This window comes from Perognathus longimembris, chromosome 18, assembly GCF_023159225.1.
Source record: "Perognathus longimembris pacificus isolate PPM17 chromosome 18, ASM2315922v1, whole genome shotgun sequence".
Lineage (NCBI taxonomy): Eukaryota > Metazoa > Chordata > Mammalia > Rodentia > Heteromyidae > Perognathus > Perognathus longimembris.
The window spans coordinates 46,789,090-46,808,483 of NC_063178.1; the positions used below are offsets into that span (position 1 = coordinate 46,789,090).

The 19,394-nt window shown below is 37.4% G+C and overlaps 1 protein-coding gene across 1 annotated transcript; it reads left to right on the top strand.

Moving 5' to 3' along the window:
- Positions 1-3,523: 3,523 nt before the first annotated feature.
- LOC125367021 (zinc finger protein OZF-like) lies at positions 3,524-10,701 on the top strand. The gene is made up of 2 exons (XM_048367666.1): positions 3,524-3,558; positions 9,483-10,701. Exons 1-2 carry the CDS (start codon positions 3,524-3,526, stop codon positions 10,699-10,701), a joined length of 1,254 nt encoding a protein of 417 aa, XP_048223623.1.
- Positions 10,702-19,394: the final 8,693 nt, after the last annotated feature.

Here is a 19,394-nt window from a genome sequence, read left to right on the forward strand (position 1 = left end):
GCTTACAAAATATTACATTCTAAGTTGAGTACAGATTTGCTTCAGTTTCTCTGTGGATTTGTTTATTTATTTATTTATTTATTTTACTGTGCCTAAATCAATCCCTGAGTCATGTACCTGAGCCTCTCTAGGCTCAAGGCTAGTAGTCTACCACTTGAGCTACAGCATCCCTTTTGGCTTTTTCTGCTTATATGGTCCTGAGGAATCAAACCAAGGGCTTCGTGCATGCCAGGCAAGCAGTCTACCGCTGACCCACATCCCAGTTCTGTTTCTAGGTTTTTGGATGTGAGGAAGAATTGGTCACATTGTTGAGTGATTCGGCCGAATGTACTGGAAGTACTGTGCATATAATTCTTGTTTGTGTACATTTCCAATATAAATGCGGTAAACTTTAGAGTTTTTTTTTTCAAAAGCATATTAGTTAAATCCTATGACTGCTTCATTGTGTTTGTTTTACTTGAAACAGGCTATATTTCATTCTGTCATCTTTCTACACATCAATCCTGTTTAGCTGCATGAAACATTCATAACTATACCATTTACTGTTAGTACATGTTGCTTCATTTTGGGCTCCCATGTCTGCCATCCATTTAGAGCATTTCTCATCTTCCATGTGAGAAGCAGTAGAGCCTTTGAATATGCAGCTCCTGTTCCTCTCTATCCCACTCTCCAGAACCATCATTCTTTTTGGCCTATGAGTATGCTGATCCTGGAAATCTCAAGAAGAGACATTATGCCATGGCTGTTTCTTTCTAATTGGTATATTTTACTTAGTTGACTGTATTCAAGACTTGTCTCTGCTGTAATGTGTAGTAATATTTTCTTTTCAATGCATTTATCTAATGTTTTATGTGTTCCTATCTTTTGTTGGTGAGTAATTGTGAAGTGTTTCTCCAAATAAATGTTATAATCCTTTCTTTCCTTCTGTTATATAGAAACCTAGAAAAAGAATTCCTGGGTCATATGCCAGTGTGTTTCTATGTTGAATTCACTTTATGGTTGTGTTTACCACCTTTGACTGTTTTACTTTCCTGGCAGATGCACAACAAAGATCACACTATTTTCACATCCTTCCCAGAACTTACTAGATTTTAGCGGTTGTTGGTTTGTGTTTTTTTTTTTTTTTTTTTTTTTTTTGCCAGTCCTGGGCTTGGACTCAGGGCCTGAGCACTGCCCCTGGCATCTTTTTGCTCAAGGCTAGCACTCTGCCACTTGAACCACAGTGCCACTTCTGGCTGTTTTCTATGTATGTGGTGCTGGGGAATCGAACCCAGGGCTTCATGTTTAAGAGGCAAACATTCTTGCCACTAGGCCATATTACCAGCCCCTGGTTTGTGTTTTTTTTTTTTAAGTATGAGCATATTGACATGTATAAAGTAGTTATTTTATTGTGATTTTGATTGTCCTAAGTTGTGAATTCATCCTCCAAGTACTTGTTTTATCCCCTGCTTTCACTGTTGTTTTGTACTAATCTTTTCTATTTTTCTTTTTGCTGACTTCTTTGTTGGCAGTATTGGGGCTTGGACTCAGTGCCTGGCACTGTACCAGAGGTGCTCTTGCTCAAGATGAGCACTGTACCATTTGGACGACAGTGCCACACCAAGCCACAGTCCTAGCCATTAAAGGGTTTTACATTAGTATTCATAGAAAAATAACAGTTTGTTTAAAGTTTTCTATTGATACAGGTGCTGTTTTTCTGCAAATATCTTGATTGCATGTTTAGTACAATCTGTGGCATTCATAAATATGCAAGGGCTCATATATTCCTTTCAAACACCTATTATGTATTAGCTCTTAACTCCACTGGTAGTTTGACCATTATGTTAATAAATAAGTAAACAGATATTTATGTATAGAAAAAAGACCATCCATACGCTGAAGCAGGGCACTTCAGAAGAAGTGGAACCTGGACTAAAATTGTTATGCTGATATTTAGTAAACTTTACCAAAATAACCTACACTTACTATTCCAAGCTTCTACTTATACTTAATATTTTCATGTCAGATCAGTAACACCTGAGAATTTTCATCCTGTTTCTTGTGCTAGCAAAGAGAAATATCCTGATGTAATAGGGGCATTCTGTATTTGTTATTGTATTCGTAGTTATCTAGTTAATATAAAGCCAATATTACTACCATGATATTTCTTTCTACTTTATAGATAATCGAGCAAGCTCCCAAGTATTATGTAAGAAAAGCACATTTGTAGAAGAATAAAATTCCATACTTGGTCTTCTCCTGACTCAGGGCTATTTTCTTGATGAAAATGTGCCATTACAGAAGCCTGTGTCCTTTGAAGATGTAGCTGTGGATTTCAGCTGGGAGGAGTGGCAGGACCTGGACATTGCTCAGAGGAACCTGTATAGAGATGTAATGCTGGAGACCTACAGCAACTTGTTGTCCTTGGGTAAGCAAAAGATACATTAATTTACAGGGTCAAGTACTTTTTGTTTTTAGTAGATCTATGAGTATTTATCAAAGGTGCAATGCTATTTAGGTATAAGATTACAGAATATGGGAAGTAGTGCATCTTTCCAAGAAAATCCTCCTCTTGATTATATTACTCCAGAGGCAATATTATTCTCATTCTTCAAGAAGTCAAGGTAGCATCAGTTAGGCAACAGTTCTGAGACATGATCTATTACCAGGGGAGTTTCTTATGAAACTTGTGGCCATTGTGATAGATGGATATATAATCTAGAGTAAAATGTATATTTGTACTCAATGTAGGATCTAGAAATCAGTAATTGAAAGTGGGCATTTAAAATCTAAAGTTCTATGGGGTACTCCTCTTCATACTTGTAATCCTAGGTATGGAAATCCAAACCAGCCAAATCAGAAGATTCTCCAGGAGAATCCTTTCTTCAATGAAAAATAAAAATCCATTTAAGAACTCAGGGGACTCGGCCATTCCTTGAGTTCAAGGGAAAACACTGAGAAGAAAAAAAAAATCCAAACCTTGTATTTCTATGCAAAGTCAACCATGAAGCTATTGAGAAATGAGAAAGTAGAGTTTGGAGAAGTCGGAGGTTTTTGGAGATGGGAAAGCACCCCCCATGCAGATGGGTCCAGGAAGAGGATATAGAGGGCTGACAGACCACCACCCAGCCGTCATCGCCCCATAGGACAAACAGGCAGCCTGGAAGCAGGTCGAGCCAACTAGTTTATTCAGGAAATGATCTGTTGTTTTACACAGGTTGGAGCGCGGTGGAAGGGAAGGGGTACATGCACCTACATAGGCTGTGAGTGGATGCCTGACCTGCCCGTCGGGGTGAAGCTCCAAAGGACCTCCCTAAGGGGCGGCTCGTATCTATGTCAGGGCCCTCAGAACCGCCTCGTAATGATGCAAGGCATCTTGGCTGGTGTACCCCCCAGGAGTAACCTGTGTACCAGAATGTCTAAGATCATTATAGCACAGATGTCCAGAATCACCATGAACAATACTTCTCCACTGCTTTTTCCTAACAGGGCACTGTGTTTCTAAACCCAAGTTGATTATCAAGCTGGAGGAAGGTGTAGAAACATGGATGGGTCTTGCCTCAGGCAAGAATTTCCAAGGTGAGTGAATGCATCCTACACAGTGCTGTTGGAGACAGAGCTCAGGTGGTAACTTCACTGCTTTTTGTTTGTTTTGTTTTTTTAATTTATTTATTAATTAAATTTTGTTGACAAGGTGTTATGCAAAAGGGGTACAATTACATAATAGGGCAGTGTGTACATTTCTTGTGATATCTTACACCCTCATTTTTTGTTCCCTTCCCTAGATCAGGTAGGCATATATACAATACACATTGTACCAAAAACATATACAGTAGCCACGAGGTATATGCCAAAGGAAATTCACCTAGAACTTTAAATATAACATCAACAAAATAGTTAACTTGTCCTTCTCTTATATGATCATTCATACATAGCTTTTGAGCTATTGTGATCCACTGAGAGGTGGATTTAGATATTGTTATGTTTAGTAGTTGTTTGGTTTTAGTTACATAATGTAAGTTCCCTGACTGAAACCTGTGGGAAATACCATTTGACAAGAAGTATTTTGTTTCTCAGACCTGTCTCTTACTGTCTCCCCCTCCACCCACCTGAAGAGTCATATATCAAGGGGATCATGCCCCTTTGTTTTCTGTGTTCTAGGCTTGTCTCACTCAACATTATTTGTTCAAGTTCTGACCATTTCCCTATGAATACCAATATTTCATCATTTCTAACCTCTATATAGTTCTAGCATCTTTCCTACTCTTTCCGTCAGTAGTTTCAAAGATTCAGGAATGATGTTGAGGTCCTTGATCAATTTTGAGTTGATCTTGGTGCATGGTGATAGGCTAGGGACTACTTTGAGTTTTCTACATATGGCTGCCCAGTTTGCCCAGCACCAGTAGTTTAACAGGCTATGCTTTGTCCAACGTATGTCTTTAGCTCCTTTGTCGAATATAAGCTGACTGTAAGAGTGTGACTTTATTTTTGGATCTTCTATTCTATTCCATTGGCTTCAGGTCTGTTTTTATACCAATACCAGGATGTTTTTGTTATGATTGCTCTATAATAGAGCTTGAATTCTGATATTGGGATACCTCCTGCACTGCTTTCTTTGCCTAGAATTGCTTTGGCTATTCTAGATCTTTTGCTGTTCCATATGAATTTATGGGTTGCTTTCTCTATTTCAGTGAAGAATGTAGCTGGGATCTTGATGGGGATTGCACTGAATTTGTATAACAACTTGAGCAATATTTCCATTTTCACTACATTGATTCTGCCTACCCATGAGCATGGGAGGTCTTTCCATATCCTTGTGTCATCTTTGATTTCCCTTTTTAGATTTTTATACTTCTCATTAAATAGGTCATTCAAATCTTTAGTTAGGTTGATCCCTTGGTAATTTATTCTTTTTTTTAGTTATTGTAAATGGTATTACTTCCATGATTTCCTTTTCTGCTTGTACATGGCTGGTGTACAGAAAAGCTACTGACGTTTGTGGATTGATTTTGTATCCTGCTACTTTGCACAAATGGTTTATTAGGTGTAGGAGTTTAGGGACTGTGTTTTTTGGTTCCTTCAGCGTCTGCAAATAGGTATAGTTTGATTTCTTCTTTGCCGATGTGGATCCCTTTGATGCCCTCCTCTTGCCTTATTGCTTTGGGTAGGGATTCCAGCACTATGTTGAAAAGAAGTGGGGAGAGTGGGCATCCTTGTCTTGTTCCTGAGGATAGGGGGAATGTTTTTAGTTTCTCCCCATTTAATACAATATTAGCAGTTGGTCTGTTGTATATGGCTTTTATTCTTTTAAAGAATGTTCCATCTATTCCTGTTCTCTCCAGAGCTTTTAACAAGTATGGATGTTGTGTTTTGTCAAAGGCTTTTTGGGCATTGCCTGAGATAACAATGTGATTCTTGGTTTTTAGCTCTGTTTATGTGATGAATTACATTTATAGATTTACGGATGTGAACCATTCTTGTGTCTGTGGGATGAAGCCTACTTGATCATGATGTATAATTTTCTTGATCAGTTTCTGGATTCTGTTAGCTAATATTTTATTGAGGAGCTTTTTGTCTGTGTTCATTAGTGATATTGGTTTGTAATTCTCTTTTTCTTGTTGGGTCTTTGCTGGTTTGGGGATGAGTACAATATTAGCTTCATAGAATGAGTTTGGGATTTCTCCCTCTGTTTCTATTTCACGGAAGAGTTTGAGGAGTATTGGTATTAGCTCCTCACTAAAGGTTTTATAGAACTCATTGGTGATTCCATCCAAGCCTGGGCTTTTCTTTGTTGGGAGGCTCTTGATTACCCCCTGTATCTCGCTGTAAGTTATTGGTTTATTTAGTTGATTTATTTCTTTGTGATTCAGTTTGGGCTGTTTATACTTCTCTAAGTATTGATCCATTTCTGTAAAATTATTGTTCTTTAGTGAGGAGAGGTTCTGGAAAAAGTTCCTTATGATTGTGTGAATATCGTGTGTATTTGTTGTAATTTTCCAGTGGAGTCCCTGATCTTATGGATACGAGTCTCTTCTCTTCTTTTTTTTGGTAAGTCTTGCAAGGGGTCTGTCAATTTTATTTACTTTCTCAACGAACCAGATTTTAGTTGTATTTATTTGTTGAATGGTCTTTCTATTTTCAATCAGATTTATCTCTTTTAATCTTTGTCATCTCTCTCCTCCTAGTCATTTTAGATTTGATTATTCCTTGTTCCTCCAGGTGTTCTAGTTTGATCGTGAGATTATTCACCTGCTCTGATTCCATTCTTTTAATGTGACTGCTGAGGGCAATGATCTTGTCCCTCAGCACTGTCTTCGCTGTATCCCATAGGTTTCTTTGTGATGTATTTTCATTGTTGTTGTTGCTTATGAATTTGTTAATTTCATCCTTAGTTTGTTCTGTGACGCAATTGTTAGGTAACAGTGAGGGGTTTAGCCTGCAATTATTTCTATAGTCTATGTGGTATCCTTTTTTATTGAGGGTTACCTTCATTCCACTGTGATCAGATATTGTACATGGTATGACGTCAATACTCTTGTTTTTGCTGAGGTTCTTTGTGTGGTTATGACATCTATTTTGGAGTATGTTCCATGGGCTGCTGAGAAGAATGTGTATTGGTTCTCGTTGGGGTGAAAGACTCAGTACAGATCTGTCAGATCCATTTGGGATATGGTATTACTTATGTCTTCGGCTCCCTTGCTATTCCTCTGTGTGTTGGATCTGTCTCTTGGAGAGAGTGGAGTATTAAAGTCTCCCACTATGATTGTGTTTGGGTCTATCTTGTTCTGTAGTTCTGTGAGAATTTATTTGACATATGTAGGGCCTCTTGTTCGGTGAGTATAAGTTTATCACCATGATGTCTTGATTCTGGATTTTTCCTTGTATTATAATGTAGTGCCCTTCTTTGTCTTTTAGAGTTGATTTTAATGAGAAGTACATCTTGTCTGAAATCAGGATGGCTACCCCTGCCGTTTTGGTAGGTGTGTTTGCTTGGAAGATCTTGTTCCATGTTTTCATTCGGAGCTTGTTTTTGTCCCTTGCTGTAAGATGGGTCTCTTGAAGACCACAGATAGCAACTTTTTGTTTATGGATCCACTCTGTCAGTCTGCTCATCTTTAGCAGAGAGTTAATACCAATTATATCAAAATATCGCTCACCTCCACTTGAGAGCTCGGACATAGTTCTGTAATCTCCTATGGATCAATTATCAAGTCCCTGGATCCAGACGCCAGTTGTTGGACCTGGGTAATTGCAATTGTAGTCAGGACGAGGGGGCTACAGAGGCGAGTGTACCAATGCACACTTTATTTTAGGAGGGCCAGGGTTTATATAGGGTTAGAAATCAATTCACAACTTTAAAAGTAAAATTAATACAGAAAGATATGCATATCAATACAAAAATTGCAAATGTGGCTACTGCAACGGATGTCACTAGGACAAAGGATATTACTACTTCAAAGGATGTCGCTTCTACAAAGATCAAATCAGTCAATGCAGAACTCTTATCAAGCTACTATTTCCTCACAACTAATTATCTTAGAACATTGACTTCCCTATTTACTGTCAAAAGCTTTGGTGGGGGCAGCTGTGCAAACAAGTCTCCCCAGAGTGGCTCTATACAGGGGGTGAGAGTCTCATGACAAAGTGTTTTCCTTTGGCCAACAAAAGAGCCTCTTTAATAAAGATTTGTTCCCATAGGCCTATTAGTTTGCTAATAAGGCATCAAAATATCTGTGCTGAGGCTAGCTGGTCAGAGAAATTATTCTCCCACAGGAAGGGGATACAAGAGGATCATAAATGAAAGAGTCTACGGTTTCACATGGCATGCTGAAAGTAATTACAACAGTGATATAATAATACTTGTTTCCTTAATCTGGAGTTCATTCCACTTCACGTCATCTTATGCATTCATAAGGGCATAACTATTAGGCTCTTGTGATCCTCTGCTGTGACTAGCCTAAACCTGTGCCAATTATTCCCTCTGAGGGAAACCATAGAGTCCATTTTTCTTTGAGTCTGGCTCACTTCACTTAGTATAATTTTGTCCAAGTTCTTCCATTTCCTTATTAATGTGGTGATTACATTCTTTCTGATAAAGGCATAAAATTCCATTGTGTATATGTACCATATATTCCTGATCAATTCATCTACTGAAGGGCATCTGGGTTGGTTCCATATTTTACCTATGACAAATTGTACTGCAGTGAACGTTGTTGTGCTAGTCACTTTAGTGTGTTCTTGTTTGTGGCCTTTTGGGTAGATGCCCAAAAGTGGGGCCACTGGTTTATAAGGGAGCCATATGTTTAGATTTCCTGAAGAATCTCCATACCACGTTCCAGAGTGGCTGAACCAGTTTACAGTCCCACCAATAATGAAGTAGCATTCCCTTTTGGTCACATTTCCTCCAACATTTGTTACTGTTTGTTTTTTTTTCTTCATAAATGACATTCTTACCAGGGTTGAGGTGGAATCTCAATGTTGTTTGATTTCCATTTATTTTATGGCCTGTGACGCAGAGCACTTTTTCCTATGTCTCTTGGCAATTCTCATTTCCTCATCAGAGAAGTGTCCTTTTAAGTCTTTATCTGAGGGGGATCTTGGTTCTTTGAGGTTTTGTTTTGGAGAAATTTAATTTTTTCAGTTCTGAATATATTTTTGATATGAGGCCTTTGTCCATTGTAGGGCAGGAAAAGATCTTTTCCCAATCTGTGGGCTTCCTGTTTATCTTCGAAGCTATGTTTTTTGCCCAGGAGAAGCTCTGGAGTTTGATGCAGTCCCATTTACCCCAACTTTCCTTGAATTTTAGTATTTATGGGCCTTTATTAAGGAAGTTTCATCCTGTGCCAAGAATCCCAAGTGTTTCTCCTACTCGTTCTTGTAGTGTTTTCAGGGTATCTTTTTATTTCGATGTCTTGGCTCCTCATGTTTATTTGTTTATTTTTTTGATGAATCATTTTAGATGTCCTTGAAATTGATGACATGATTAAGAGTTGCAAGAAAAGTTCAGAAGAATGGCCGTGTGAAGTAGCAATCATCAAAAGCAACTCTGTGGATGAAAGAATGAGATTAGTGAGAACTTTTCATTTGAGCTCTAAACACATGCCAGAGCTGCATAGGAATAGTAGGAAATCCTTAGGAATGAGGACTGAGGCATCCATTGCATATCAGAATATGGATCTCCATTTTTTGCCTGAAGAGATGCATGCTGGATCCAGGCCTGGTGTCTCTCATGTAGATAAAAATTCCCTTAGCAACATGGAGACTTTGAATCAATGTTCAGAAATTCCCAGTGAGCAGCATTATTTCACAGATGGTGGAGAAGGGACGGTATTAACCTCAAAGACCATATTCTTTAAAAATAATTGTGTTTGTATGGGAGAAAATTATTATGAATGCAACAGATATGGAAAGTCCATCAAACACATGTCAGCTCTGAGAACACATAATAGAATACATATTACTGAGAAAACTTATGAATATAATATATGTGAAAATTCCTTCAGGAGCAAGAAAATTCTTAGAAGACATAACAAAATTGACTCAGGCGAGAGACCTCATACATGTAACAAATGTGGAAAATCTTTCAGGTTGAGGACAATTTTAAATGCACATAATAGAATTCACACAGCTGGAAAACCATATGAATGCAACCAATCTGGGAAGTCCTTCACCTGGAAAACTCAACTCAGTATTCATCAGGTAACTCATACAGGAGAGAAACCTTATAAATGTAACACATGTGAAAAGTGTTTCATGTGGAAAGCACCACTACTAATGCATCAGAGAACTCATACAGGAGAGAAACCTTATAAACACAACACATGTGGAAAGTCTTTTCCCCAGAAATCACACATCAGTGTTCACGAGACGACAAATTCAGGAGAGAAACCATATAAATGTAAGACATGTGGAAAGTCTTTTGCCTGGCAATCATACCGAAGTGTTCATGAGAGAACACATACAGGAGAGAAACCTTATAAATGTAACACATGTGGAAAGTCTTTTACCCAGAAACCATACCTAAGTCTTCATGAGAGAACACATACAGGAGAGAAACCTTATAAATGTAACACATGTGGAAAGTCTTTTACCCAGAAACCATACCTAAGTCTTCATGAGAGAACACATACAGGAGAGAAACCTTATAAATGTAACACATGTGGAAAGTCTTTTACCCAGAAATCACACCTAAGTCTTCATGAGGGAACACATACAGGAGAGAAGCCTTATAAATGTAACACATGTGGAAAGTCGTTTACCCAGAAATCACACCTACGTATTCATGATAGAATACATACAGGAGAGAAACCTTATAAATGTAACACATGTGGAAAGTCTTTTACCAGCAAATCACACCTACGTCTTCATGAGAGAACACATACAGGAGAGAAACCTTATAAATGTAACACATGTGGTAAGTCTTTTACCCAGAAATCAAGCGTTACTGTTCATGAGAGAACACATACAGGAGACAAACCTTATAAATGTAACACATGTGGAAAGTCTTTTGTCTCGAAATCACATCTACGTCTTCATGAGAGAACACATACAGGAGAGAAACCTTATAAATGTAACACATGTGGAAAGTCTTTTACCCATAAATCAAGAATTACTGTTCATGAGAAAACACATACAGGAAAGAAACCTTATACATGTAACACATGTGGAATGTCTTTTACCCAGAAATCAAGCGTTATGTTTCATGAGAGAACCCATACATGAGAAAAACCTACAAATGTTACAAAATTGGAATGTGTTTCACCCAGTAGACATATCTTAGTATTCATCAGTGAACACACAGAAGAGAAACCATATTATCATAACGAATGTGGACATTTTTTAACCCACAAGTCATATCTCAGTGCACAGAAGCGAGTTCAAACAAGTGAAAAACTTTATGTAATCAATGTGGAAAATCACTCACCTGGAAGTCACACCTTATGTTTCATGAGAACACTCACACATGAGAGAAACTTTATTGATGTGACACATGTGGGAAGTTTTCACCCAGAAATCCTGTCTTCCTGTTCATCAGCGAGTATATACATGAGAGAAATCTCAGGAATGCAGCACATTTGGAACGTCCTTCAGGGTCAGGTCATCCTTAAGGAAAAATAACAGAATTCACACTGGTCAGGAATCATATGAGTGTAACCAGTGTCGGAAGTCTTTCGCCTGGTAAACACATCTGTGCAAAAGAAGTTTAGCGAGAAGTGTAACAACTACTTTAAGAAACGCTAAATAATTACTCACCAACAAAACATAGGAACACATAAAACAATTTGTGAATGCATTGAAAAGGAAGAAAATATTACTACAGATTACACTAGGGATGAAAGTTGAATACAATCAGCTAAAGAAAATACACCAGTTAGTAATAAAACAGCCATGGCATACTGTCTCTTATTAAGTGTGCAACGATCAACAAACTCTTACACAAAAAGAATGATAGCTCTGGACACTGGGATAGAGAGGCACAAGAGCTGCATGTTCAATGATTCCACTGCTTCATATATGGAAATGGAAGATGAGAAATGTTCTAGGTGCATTGAAGATCTGCGAGCCAAAAATAAACATGTACTACCAGTTTTCTTCTGAATACAGAACATCTTTTGGTGCTGTATAATTTTTGAGACCCAATTTCTAAAATAGTAGCTTTTTTGTGTGCTATCCTTGGAGTTGAATTCAGGCCCTGAGCACTATCCCAGGCTTCTTATTGCTCAAGGCTAGCACTCTAGCACTTGAGCCAGAGCACCACTTTTGTATATATATATATATGTGATACTGAGGAATCGAACTCAGCCCTTTATGCATGCTAGGCAAGCACAAACTACAACTAGGCCACATTCCCAGCCCCTAAAACCACTGATTTGGTCCACCAAAATTATCAACCTAGTAGGCAATGAAGCTGGACCCTACACACACCTCTCATTCTAGCTACTCTGGAGTCTGTGGGATGAGGATTTAGGTTTAGAATCAGTCCATGCAGAAAATTCCACAAGACTATTTGCAATTAAGCAGCAAAAAGTCAGAAGTGGAGCTGTGGCTCAAGTATTAAAGCACCAGACTTGACTAGAAAAATCAAAGACCAACAGTAAGATAAACTTAGAAATCAGACTACTCAGTAAATTTTTAATTTGTCATTGAAATCAGTTATTTTAGAATATGTCTCTTTGAAAAGTGTTACATTTGATTTTAGATAATCTCTTGTTTAATGTGTACTTAAAGGTAATCTTAATGGCAAAAAAAAAGAAATGATAAAATAATGGCATTCACAGGGAAATGGTCAGATCTTGAATGAATAATGTTGAGCGAGACAAGCCTAGAGCACAGAGCTCAGATCATGTCTGTAAACTAAACTTCTTTTCAAATGGTATTTCTACATGTTTTGGTCAGCGACATTACATCATGTCTCTAAAACCAAACAATTCCTAAATAAATATAAAAATGTCTGGGATAGCCCTGCCAGGAGCACAATAGCTCAACAGCTACATACATGTGATTATATAAGATGAGTCTAAGCAAAATAAACTCTAAAAGATGGAAACAGAAGAATTTTACTGTTGTCATTATGTTTAATGTAGTAGGTGAATTTCATTTGATGTATCCCCTGTGGTCACTGTATATGATTTTGGTATACTGGATATTGTATATATGCTTATCTGAACTAGGGAAGAGGAAGAAAAATGAAGGAAGGTGTAACAAATATGACAAGAAATGTACTTACTACCTTATTATGTAACTGTACCCTCTCGGTACATCACCTTATCAATATAAATTTAAAAAAAAGAAGAGCATGATGCTGGAAATAAATAAATTAATTAATTATTAATTAATTAATTAATTCTAGTGCTGGAAATAAATTAATGAACAAATAACTAAAACCAAACCCAGAAGCCAGTGCGTAAGGAGATCTGTAGCTTTGATCACCCACACCCCCTGCCGTGGCCACTCTGGACAGCCATCATGAAAATGGCAATGTAGTTGATGTGCAGCATTCTGGTGCTGTTTTACAAAACCAGAGGAGAGTGGGTGCTCACAGCACCATCTTTCCTAAGACAGTTCCCCCCAAAGGATGGAAGAGTCAATGGAAAGTTTAGTGCACTGATGGCCAATCTTATAACCAGGCAAAAATTCAATAACTCACCAACTAAGAGTTAATATCTTTCAGTGAAGAAGAGCAGAAAAGAATTTACCCCTGAGTGACAGCTGAAAATTTCCCTTTCACATAGATCAAGGAACTGATCTATGTTAGGGCCTGGTTAAGCCACAGACTTTGCTTACAGTGGTATGAATGTAATAAGTGGCTCTCTGACTCAAGTGGTAAAGTGCTAGTCTTGAGCAGAAAGGAGCCAGGGACACTGCTGAGGCCCTGAGTTCAAGCCCTAGGTCTGGCAAAAAATAGAGAAAGGTTTAGATAGGATGTCTTCAAAGTAGGTTTCTAGAATCAATCAGGGTATTTTTTTGGAAAGGCTTTACATTACCATCTATTCAAATTTTAATACTTTGTATTATGTAATTCAAAACCAGAGATGTGTTTGGAATAGTGTCTAATGGCGAGACCCCTTGCCTGGTATACATGAAGCCCTTGGTTAAATTCCTCAGCACCACACATATAGAAAAGACCAGAAGAGGCGCTGTGGCTCAAGTGGCAGAGTGCTAGGCTTGAGCACAAAGGAGCCAGGGATAGTGCTCAGGCCCTGAGTCCCAAGTGACAGGACTGGCAAAAACAAAAACAAAAAAAACAAAAAAAAACACAAACAGCTTCCATTGTACTTTATTATAATTGTGTATGTTGTTTATTGCAATAAGAACCGGAGCCTAAATGCTCTAAAATGGTCTTTTGTTTTTACACAAATAAAACTGCAGACCCTGTTCTCTTTGAATGATGGTGAATATTGTACATTGGTTTTTCTCACATGGAAAGATTTTTTACAAGGAAATAATATACTAATCTTGTTTTAACTTAAAAACTAGAAGGGTAAGAAAAGGCACAGCAACCTGAGCAGATAAGCCCAGAAACTGAGGGAAAAGCAAGAGGGTTATCTGTGTGTCCTAAGCAGAGCCTCTCAGTCCTTCAAAAAGAGGGGCAGCCTGACTTAGTTCTCTCTATCACTACTTCTTTGCCATTGCCAAGAAGATATTGGTGGCCATGTGACTTCCTCTAGCCCGAGTTCTTCATCTTGTTTTGTTCATTGAAAGTCAGTGTTATTGTAGCTGCTGGATAGTAGGTCAGGGGTTTAATAATCTCTAGTGATTTTTCCATGATTTCTTCAGTTTACCTCCCTGGGTAATGGATGTGACTTCAAAATGCCTATTTGCAGGGCGCCAGTTGCTCAGGCCTGTAATCCTTGCAGTTCAAGAAGTTGAGATCTGAGGATATTGTTTCAAAGCCAGCCTGGGTAAGAAATTCCCTTAGATACATATGCAATTAACCACCAGAAATTGGGAAATTGCACTGTGCCTCATTGTGGTATAGCTTTAGCCTTGAGGTGAAAGGCTCAATGACAGTGCCAGCACCAGAGTTCTATCCTCATTATGAAGCAAAACAAATTACTTATTTCCATTAAATTTTTATTGTGCTGAAATACACGTAATATTTACTATTAGCTATCTTCAATAACACAACTCGATGGCAATTATTACATTTACTTAGGCAACATTCCTGCTGTCTCCAGAACTTATCTCAAGGAATCTTCCTGCTTGAAAAACAATGCTCCTTCTTATCACTCCAGGTCTAAGTACCTACTCTGTCTATATATTAAAATATTCTGTTTATTTTTGATGGTCCTAAGGCTTGATGGAGAGAAAGGAATGACTCATCTAATTATAATCCCTCTGCACATAACAATAAAGTAAGCTAATTAAAATAATTGTAGTGGTCACCATATTATTCACAGATCATTATCAGGCTGACTCTCGCCACCCTGTTGTTTGCACTAGTGTTTCCACAAGGGCTTGTGCACAGCCCTGTTGTAGCACTCACTGTATTCTTATCTGGTTTCTCCTCTCATAACTGCCTTAAAGGCAGAAGCACTGTAGCCCAAGAATCTAGAAAATGGTAATAATGAAGCTATATCTTTACTCAAAAAATGCATGAAATTCACAACAATTTTAGGAGTGAATTAAGTCTACAAGCATGTAATTAGCACAATCATAGGTACTAAATGGCTCATTAATGCATTCATAATATTCAAGGGATATCTTTGCAAATAGAACCTGGCAACTTGGGATGGGTGAGGTTCCTTGCTTTCCTCTCTCCAGTGCTCCACTCACACCTTCAAGTACCAACAACTTCTCTTTTCTGCTCCATACTAAGCCACAGGTTGACTTCAAAAATTTACTAGCTAATTGAACATTCCAGTGTCACATGTTTATCTGCCCAGGATTCCTTTGATATGTAACCCTCAGATCTCAGTCTCTTGAGGAGCTTGGATCAGAGACATAAGACAGTGCCTGGGTAGGCTTAGGCTGCTTTTAAAATACATTAAATACATAAAATGTTTGGAGCTTCTTCCATTATCTATATAGTAGAGTAAAGAAAAATCTATGTAGAAATATGTAGCTCTATATTACTAATACAAAGTTTCCCTGATATATCAGAACATTTTCCTGTTATTAGCAATAGAGCCAAGATAATTCTGAGGTGCTACAAATCTGGCATTACAACATTAAGGCTAATTCTTTTGAAGCTCCATGCTTCAGCCTAAGGATGGTCCTTGTTCTGTACATAAGATATTTGGTTACTGTTTAAGGAACAAAACATTCAAATTAGCAAAGCAGATAAGACCTAACACATAATGAGCTTTTTAAAGGAATATATGAGTCCTTGCATATATGTGAATGTTACAGATTCTACCAAACATGGCATCTGAATGCTTGAAAAAAAGATGACATCTCTATTAAATATGAAGTCTGCAAACCAACTGTCAGTTGTCTATGAATAAGACAGTATATAGAAGAGGGTGAGAAAACAGCATTGTGGTTGAATGCTTGCCTACAATGCATCAAATACTGTTTGAATAAATCATTATCACATAAACATAAATGACAAGTAGTCGCGTTGTGGCTCAAGTGGTAGAGTGCTTTCCTTGAGCCAGGGCAGTTCAGGTAGAGTGCCCAGGCCCCCAATTCAAGACCTATTACGGGAAACCAACAACGACAATGACGATGATTATGAAAAACCAACTTTTCCCATAGGATTTAAATTGGAACTGATATCAGAGGTGATTTACAGTATGTAGAAGAATGTTTGCAGGTTACATTACAGGAAGGATGCCTTCTGGTTACTTGTAAGAAAAATAGGAAATATCAGATGATTCAAACATGTATTATAATTATCATCATAAACATAATCACAATATAAATATAATATAGATAACACAGAAAAATCATTGGTATAAATAGACACATGGCACTGTTTGACGTTAACGAAAGAAAAACAATACCTGAAGAAATCATATCCAAAGAGACATACATTAAATACAGACAAATCAAAAGACATAAACAAATTAATAGAAAATACCATAGGAAAAATGAAGAATGAAAAATACAAATACACATAGTCTGTAAGGAAATGAACATCAGTATAAATGGTATGACCACTGATACAGACCATGGATAATAACAGACAGATCATATATCTCCATGGTAAAACCTTCATGCTAAATACCAAAGGCTCAAAACACATAAATTAAATGTCTTGTTAATATGCCATTATTATTGGAGAACATTAATTCTCTTAATAACTCATATAACAACAAAAGTTAGTGGGAAGACACGTATTGATGACATGCTCTTAAATAAAGACAATAATAAAGCACAGTTCTGTGACATTTAACAAGACAAACACAATGAAAGTAAAGATAAACCTCTAGACAAACTTCAGAGAAATTGACGAGAGAAATAAAGCTATAGGATACGAATAAATTAAAATTATATTATATATTTCCAATAACCTATGAATGAAATAAACATAGGGAAATTAGAATGAATCTGGAACAAAATATACCCTAGCACTGGGTTTTTTTCTATATTAAAAATGACTACCCTTCAACTTTGAGAGAAACGCAAATGTTGTTCTCATGCATGCTGAATTAACATGTAATATCTCCTGGAGGGTGGAGGTAGGTATGGCACAGAAATCAAGGAAAATAGGGTGAAACTGTGGAAGTCACTGTATACAGATGAAAGTCAACTCTACAATTTGTGGGTCAAGACAGGAGGGAGTGAGTATGAGAGTGAGAGAACAACACAAGTTACAGTATAAAAAGAAATGCAGGGGCTGTAATATGGCCTAGTGGCAAGAGTGTTTACCACATATGAATGAAGCCCTGGGTTCAATTCCTCAGCACAACATATATAGAAAAGGCCAGAAGTGGCGCTGTTGTTCAAGTGGCAGAGTGCTAGCCTTGAACACAAAGAAGCCAGGGACAGTGCACAGGCCCTGAGATCAAGGCCCAAGACTGGCAAAACAAACAAACAAAAACAAAGACAAGCATCACATAGTCAAACCTGCCACATGCAGGTTGCCAATGAGATTACAGAAAAAAAAAGAAATGCTCTAATTACCTGACTCATGGAATTGTAATCTCTATAAACAGCATCTATAATAACAGTAAATTAAACTTATTATATAAAAATTCATCCATTGAATTGTGCTACCCAAGGCTATGTAATTACTGAAGAAAATAAGAAAATGTACCAGAGTTAGCAGAACAGTTACAATTATTAGAAATAAAATGCAACACTTAATTTGGTTTGTTTGTTTGTATTTTTACTAGTCCTGGGGCTTGAACTCAGGGTGTGAACATTGTTCCTGGCTTCTTTTTTGCTCAAGGATAGCACTCTACCATTCAAATTAACTTGCTAATAAATAGGTTGGAGGCATAGTTCAGGTGAGTGGTTCAAGTAAAAGAAACACCACAAAGCAGTCATGCGATTTAACTAATGAGTTTTTGAATAAACACAACTGTAAAGTCTACTGCTTTTCCTTTGGGAAATGGGCACTAACAAGAAATATGTACCAAGAGTACTTTAAGAACCTATGGCTTACTAAGTCCTATAGAACATTTGAAGGTGTTTGTGACCACACAATTTCAGTCACTCCAATAAAGCTTCATTAAAACAGTTTAATACTATTAAGGAGGATGTGGTTTCTGATAAGTTGCCAGAAAACCCTCATTTTCCCAAGAAGTGACTTCCTGGGAGTGATTGAATCACATAACAAGTGTGACCACGTTTTCATCACATAAAGAAAAAAAGCCCAATCAACCTGCAGGGCTGGGAATATAGCTCATCTGTACAGTGCTTGCTTAGTATCCATGAATCCCTGGGTTCCATCCCACAGCACCACATAAATAGGAAAAAGCAGAGGTGGTGTGGTGGCTCAAGTGATAGTCTTGAGGCCAGAGAGGCTCAGGGACAGCTCCTAGCCATTGAGTTCAAGGCTGTAAATCAAACAAAGGGAAAAAATTCAAGACACCAATAGAAGCAAATCTAGATAGAATGCAAGATTGTATCAGCTACATAATATACAATCCAACTTTGTCTTATTTAGGTATGTTTTTATGAAGCAGAATCTACTTTTCCATTTTAAATCTCAGACACAATTAAGTTCATAAAATGGAATGTAAAACTAAGTGAGAAACCAAAAGCAATTCACCTGAGATCCATCCATTCTGTGTCGCTGTTGACAATGAAGGGAAGATTCTGGAAGCAAGGCTGGGAAAAAATGGAAAATGAGGTAGTCAGGAAAGGAGCTATTGGGAATTTGCACCCAGAATTTCCTGCTGAAATATTATACATGGGCTGGAAAAGAATAAAGACTTTTTAAGGGAGAAGAATCTTTTAGGTTTCAATTAGAGCATTAAACTGTTCAATAAACACAAACCCAAGTCTATTAGTTAGTAGATATTTTAAAAGCAATTCATATCTATATTTACTACATTCTGAATTGGTGAAAACTACAGTGTCACAACAGTTTTGAGAAGGCCTTAGTGGTCATCTTCCTAAACACAGCAATATGAAGAAACTTGGCATTTCTGCTGGGCATACATGGCCTAATAAAGAGGTGGCACAATGTAATAGTCATAGGTGGGACATAAATCTGAACCAACCATCCTCACTCAAGCAACCAAATGATTAAAATCTCATGTTATTGAAACAATATCAACACAAAATACCAAGCTGAATACACCTGAAAATGAAGCTCCATAAAACTTAAAACAAATGAAATGGCTGTGTGCTCTTGCCAGTAGAATATGTTGGTTGATTACAGAGGAAATGCTAGTATTCCAGTTTTTTAACACAAGTATGGAAGATGGAAACTCAAAATACACTAATGTGAATTTCTACAGTAATGTAAAAAAAAGTGAAAATCTTCTCTGTAGCCTTTATTGAGGATATTTTGCTAA